At 41.4% G+C, this 5,000-nt stretch overlaps 1 protein-coding gene across 2 annotated transcripts in view; it reads left to right on the top strand.

Annotated features, from left to right (window-relative positions):
• adgrg1 (adhesion G protein-coupled receptor G1) overlaps positions 1 to 5,000 on the top strand; it is a 22,643-nt gene that overhangs the window by 9,205 nt on the left and 8,438 nt on the right. Inside the window, exons 2-8 of one of the 2 annotated variants that reach the window (XM_058401275.1) lie at positions 1,284 to 1,351; positions 2,357 to 2,797; positions 2,898 to 2,946; positions 3,523 to 3,637; positions 4,075 to 4,197; positions 4,320 to 4,430; positions 4,932 to 4,974. In XM_058401275.1, coding sequence (XP_058257258.1) covers positions 1,294 to 1,351; positions 2,357 to 2,797; positions 2,898 to 2,946; positions 3,523 to 3,637; positions 4,075 to 4,197; positions 4,320 to 4,430; positions 4,932 to 4,974 — 940 coding nt within the window. In that variant the 5' untranslated portion in view covers positions 1,284 to 1,293. The remainder of the gene's footprint in view (positions 1 to 1,283; positions 1,352 to 2,356; positions 2,798 to 2,897; positions 2,947 to 3,522; positions 3,638 to 4,074; positions 4,198 to 4,319; positions 4,431 to 4,931; positions 4,975 to 5,000) is intronic. The other variant, XM_058401276.1, reaches the window with a different exon arrangement.

Raw genomic sequence — 5,000 nt, 5'->3', positions numbered from 1 at the left:
TTAAGGATACTGGGCTTTCAGGTGAAATTTCAGGATGCACCTAAAATGCACTATAACCTTTCCAGGGGAACTTAATTTGACCTTCTCTACCCTTCTGAATGCACATGTCCAACTGTTCAGTGTTTCAGTACTTTCTGCAGAACTTGCTGTTCTCTAACAAGGTGCTTAACGGCAAAATTCACAACTGGTGTTTGATCCATGAATCCACCAATAAATTTTCTGGTTCCATTAGAATTGGTATTTAAACAGTCCTCTTCATCATGCTGTTCACATTTTGACATCATGAGACCAAGACCACACCTAACAACTGATCAACAGAACCTCACCATTGTGAGGCTTCAAACAGGATGTTCTCAGAGGGAAGTGGCCACTGAGCTTAAAGTGTCACAGAGTGTCATCAGCAGGTTGCGACAGAGATAATACTACCTGAATAACATCATTAATCCAGTCATTGTGCCCCTACATGAACAACACAGGCCTAATTTCATCTTCATGGACGACAATGCTCCAGCTCATCGAGGAGCATCATTAGGGAACGGCTGCTGGAGGCTGGGGTACCTCAAATGGAGTGGCCTGCACTTTCTCCAGACCCGAATCCCATAGAAAACCTCTGGGATCAGCCGAGTCGCCGTGTAGAGGCTCGTAACCCTGCACCCCAGAACCTCAATGACCTGAGGGCCGCCCTTCAAGAAGAGTGGAATGCCATGCCTCAGCAGACAATAAGTCGACTCGTGAACAGCATGAGACGTCGTGGTCAAGCTGTAATTGATGGTCAAGGGCACATGACAGATTATTGAGACAGTGAGATTTTTTGTTGTGGTATACCCACCACTGTTGTTGGCTTTTGTTTCACTAAATTGTTTGAGATGAGGAAATCACCACTGCAGCTTCTACTTAAATGTCCTACTTTCATGATATAATATCACTGTAGTGTGAACTTTTTACATTTTCCATAAATTTCACCCAAAAGCCAAATATCCTTAACTTTTTGTGAGTAGTGTATATATATATATATGTGTGTGTGTGTGTGTGTGTGTGTGTGTGTGTGGCAGTTTAAACTGAGGAAGTCATCTCTGTTATCAGGTCTGGAGTCGTTTAGAATATATTTTAGGATCAAGTGTGTTTTTGCTGATAAACATCCAGCTCCATGGTGCGCTGCGACACACAGGAAGTAAAGCCCACTCATGTGAAATGTGTGTGTGTGTGTGCTTGTGTGTGTGTGTGTGTGTATTGTATGTAAATGACATATTTTTAAAGGATTGTGTCTCTTGTTTGCTTTGTAGAAGTTCAGCGATGGATCAGAGGGTTGGATTCCTGTTGCTCGTCCTCACTGTAACGGTTCATGGTCATGGTGAGTGGACACAGTGTCATGTAACTGCCCTAAACACCAATTACAGCAGACGAACGCCTGAATTCGTTGTGGTCATATTTTACACTTGCTGGTTCTGATAAGTTCATGGATTTTTTGAGCAGAAGTTCGACAGGATACTACAGCATTCAGGTTCCTGAAGCAGTGAAAGTTCACCATCAGGTTCCTAAACCATGCGGTGATGATGTTTTACTTTATGGTGTGATGAAGATGATGGAATGGAGTAAAGGTAGCAGTTGTGCTGGAGCTCAGGAGTTCTTCACTGAGTATCAGGAATTCCTTATGTCTCCTCCATCAGCCTCTAAAAGGTTCAGAGTTTTATTTTCACTGAGAGATTCATGTCCTTTAGAAATCTAACAACTTCACTCTCCAGAAAACCTCTGAAGAACCTGCTGAAGAACCTGATTTTTTGTGGTCACACGATCACACCTGTGGCTTTTCTTCACGTTTTTTGGCTCATTTGATGAGAGTGAAGTTTTTGAAGGTGAGAATGATCCAGAGAACCCCGATCCTCTGCACTGTAACTGAAGCATGATGTGGTGTGTGTGTGTGGAGTGTAGAAGATCTCTGCTTTTGGTGTGTGTGTGACCTGACCAACGTGATCGCTTCAGTTTCTTGTTTTGAGTTAGGTGACTGTGAGGAGATTGTGAGTTATGGTGAGAAGATCGCTTTGCTGATAGAAATCCCAGATGTATTTTAGAAGACTGGAAGAGTTTCTCAAGTGACGTATGAAGATGTTTCTGATCTTCTGAATGGTCTGAACATCACTGTCCAAATCAGAGTGAACATTTTTGTTCTTTCTGTTGTGTTCAGTAAACCCTGGAAAATTTGAGCAAGCTAGCTAAGATTTATATCACACTTTGTAAGATGTCGTGTGTGTGTGTGCATGTGTGTGTGTGTGTGTGTGTGTGTGTGTGTGTGTGTGGGAAATAATCTCTCAACTCAGTTTATCATAAATATTTTTGGTTTTTACATTTTTTTCTGAAGCAGCTACAGAAGGAGACCGTGACTTTAAGATGTGTGGGATTTGGAAGCACCAAAGCAGCTCTCAAACCCTTGACATTAATTTGAAGTCTGGATGTTCAGGGATCAACATTTCAGCCAATGCCAGCGTGCTGTCCATCCACGGCTCCATTATGGCAAATTGTAAAGTGACAGATCGAAAGTCTCTGACAAATAATTTCTGGAACAGTTCCTTCTGTGTGATCTGGGAGCCACTGCTGGACCAGCTGGTGGTGGAGGTAAACAGCGAGAAGATCCCTCTCTGCAATTCTACAGGACTGCAGACCACGTGCTGCGCCCATCTCTCTGCTGGAACTCAGAGTCTGTCCAAGGAGTACGGAATCCAGTACGCCAGCGTGCATGGTGACCGTCTGAGCGACAACATCATGGCTTCGTACAATTTTCAGGGTGAATCGATTAACTGCAGTAAGTTTTCGGACAGTTACACCAGACACCAGTGTTTTTCTGTATTTCTGTGTAATAAACTGGGTCTGATTATTCACTCGTCTTTCCTTCCTGTTTTCAGAGGAATACTTCTGCAGTAAAATAGCTCAGGAGTCCAGAGCAGCGAACATGTAAGAGTTAATCCTATTCTCTCACCCTTCTCTCGGTAACCTAATATCATCAGCTTTTACAGAGGTGTCTATTAAGTAAAGACATCAGTCTGATGAAGGAAAGTGTTCTCTGTGAACTCTGAGATTTTTGGTCACAAACAGGAAGAACAGAAGCAAATTCCAGGAAAGTGTGTTTTGGGGCCAGACAGAGCACAATGCGTTCTTATACACACACACACACACACACACACACAGGCCTTCAGACGTTTTCTACAAACATTACGACTGGATTTATGAGTGAAGGAAATGTTCAGGTGCTGATGTATTAAAGCTTTGTATTAAAGACAGAAAGTTTATAAACTTAATGTAAACTGATTAATCCAGTGATCTGATACAGTCTGATATGTCTGATAAATTATTCATTAAAATCTGACCTTCACATCCTCATGTGATTATCATGTATGCCAGGAAAAAATATTTGGTGTATTTTCTAATTCTGTGTTAAAAACACTGATCACCTCTCTTAGTCCTGATGACAACATTTTATTAAAGTGTGTGTTGATGTTAATATTATTATTTTTTTAAATGTGTGTGTAGGTTGGAGGAGGTGGTGATGAGGTCGAAGGAGGTCGGTTCTGTGTTTCTGCCATGCGGTCAGAGCACCATCATCATGATGAAGGAAGGTTTTGCTGGAAATAACGTCACTCTGCCTGTAAGCTCCGCCCTTTTCTTGTTTATTCATATATCAGCTCTCACATATATACGTAAATATTTAAAAGTTGATCAAGTTATGGTTATGGTAGCTGTGTATAAGCATCAGTGTAAATTAGAGCCGGAATTAAATAATGAATCTGAGCACAGAACACTTTCATTGAGGCAGTTCGATCTGTCGAACAGTGTAGGAATTACAGCACTGTGTATATGAGGCCACGTCCCCTTTTTAAGGTCCCAGAAGTAATTGGGTAATTCCTAGCTCAAATGTTCTATGCTTAGGTGTGTGTGTGTTATTCCCTAATGATTTTGCTTATATATGAGATGATTGAATACTAAAATAATGATCAACACCCTTTACAATAACAACAGTGGCTCTGTCCCAATATTTATGGACCTGAGTGTACATGTAATATTGATATAAATGTGGCGTTCCAGGCTCCGAGAGGAACACCACAAGAGAGGATTCCATTAGTGCACTTACCCGCCTGCCTCAAACCCAAAGCAAGAAAAACTGCCAAAGTGGTGTGTAGCTACTACAAGAACAGCACCTTCTTCCAGGTACAGAGCTGTCCTGTGTTTCTCACCATCATCAGTTATAGCATGGGTTCAGTTAAATTAGCTTCACCTGCACTGATGGATGTAGAGAGAGTTGAGAGATAAACACGTGTGTCCGTGTGCAGAAACCTTCTCAGAAGATTCTAGAAGATGTTGTTGGGATTTCTGTAGAGAATGAGATCATCACAAATCTCCCAGAGCCCGTCAGGATCAAGTTTCAACACCCCACGCTCGAGGTGAGTGTGTGTGTGTGTGTGTGATACAGCAGTATAACACACACACAGCTGTTTGCTCACACTGAAATGCAAATTCTACGGTGGTTATAACATGATTATAAGCGGAGGCGAGGTGCTGTTCTGTTTTTCCCCCAAAACTGTCAAAGTGAAAAACCACCAAAGAAACAGGAACGTGAGAAACGACAGAAAACCGACCAAAGACACGAACTGAGCGTTTTTTCTTCGTTTCCTCAACATCTAATCTCCCAAAAAATTTCTAGTCACACTTCTTAAACAAAACATTCAACAACAAATAGAATTCAGAATATAAATGAACAGATACACTCTTCAAAGTCTCATGACAAAAGTATTTGGACGCTCAGAAGCCTGTTTAGTGAGTAACGGTTTATCTGTGGATAATGTGATGAGCTTCAGTGAAGCGCTTCCTCTGAAGATTCAAGTGTTTTTCAAAGTGTTTTTTTGTTCCTGTCTATTGTGTAATATTGTAATTTTTTTTTACAGAAGACTCACAGTAGAAGGTGTGTTTCTTGGGATACAAGACAAGGTAAAAACTCTTCATTGATCATTCAG

This window comes from Hemibagrus wyckioides, linkage group LG10, assembly GCF_019097595.1.
Source record: "Hemibagrus wyckioides isolate EC202008001 linkage group LG10, SWU_Hwy_1.0, whole genome shotgun sequence".
NCBI lineage: Eukaryota > Metazoa > Chordata > Actinopteri > Siluriformes > Bagridae > Hemibagrus > Hemibagrus wyckioides.
This window is presented reverse-complemented; position numbering and strand designations above follow the sequence as displayed.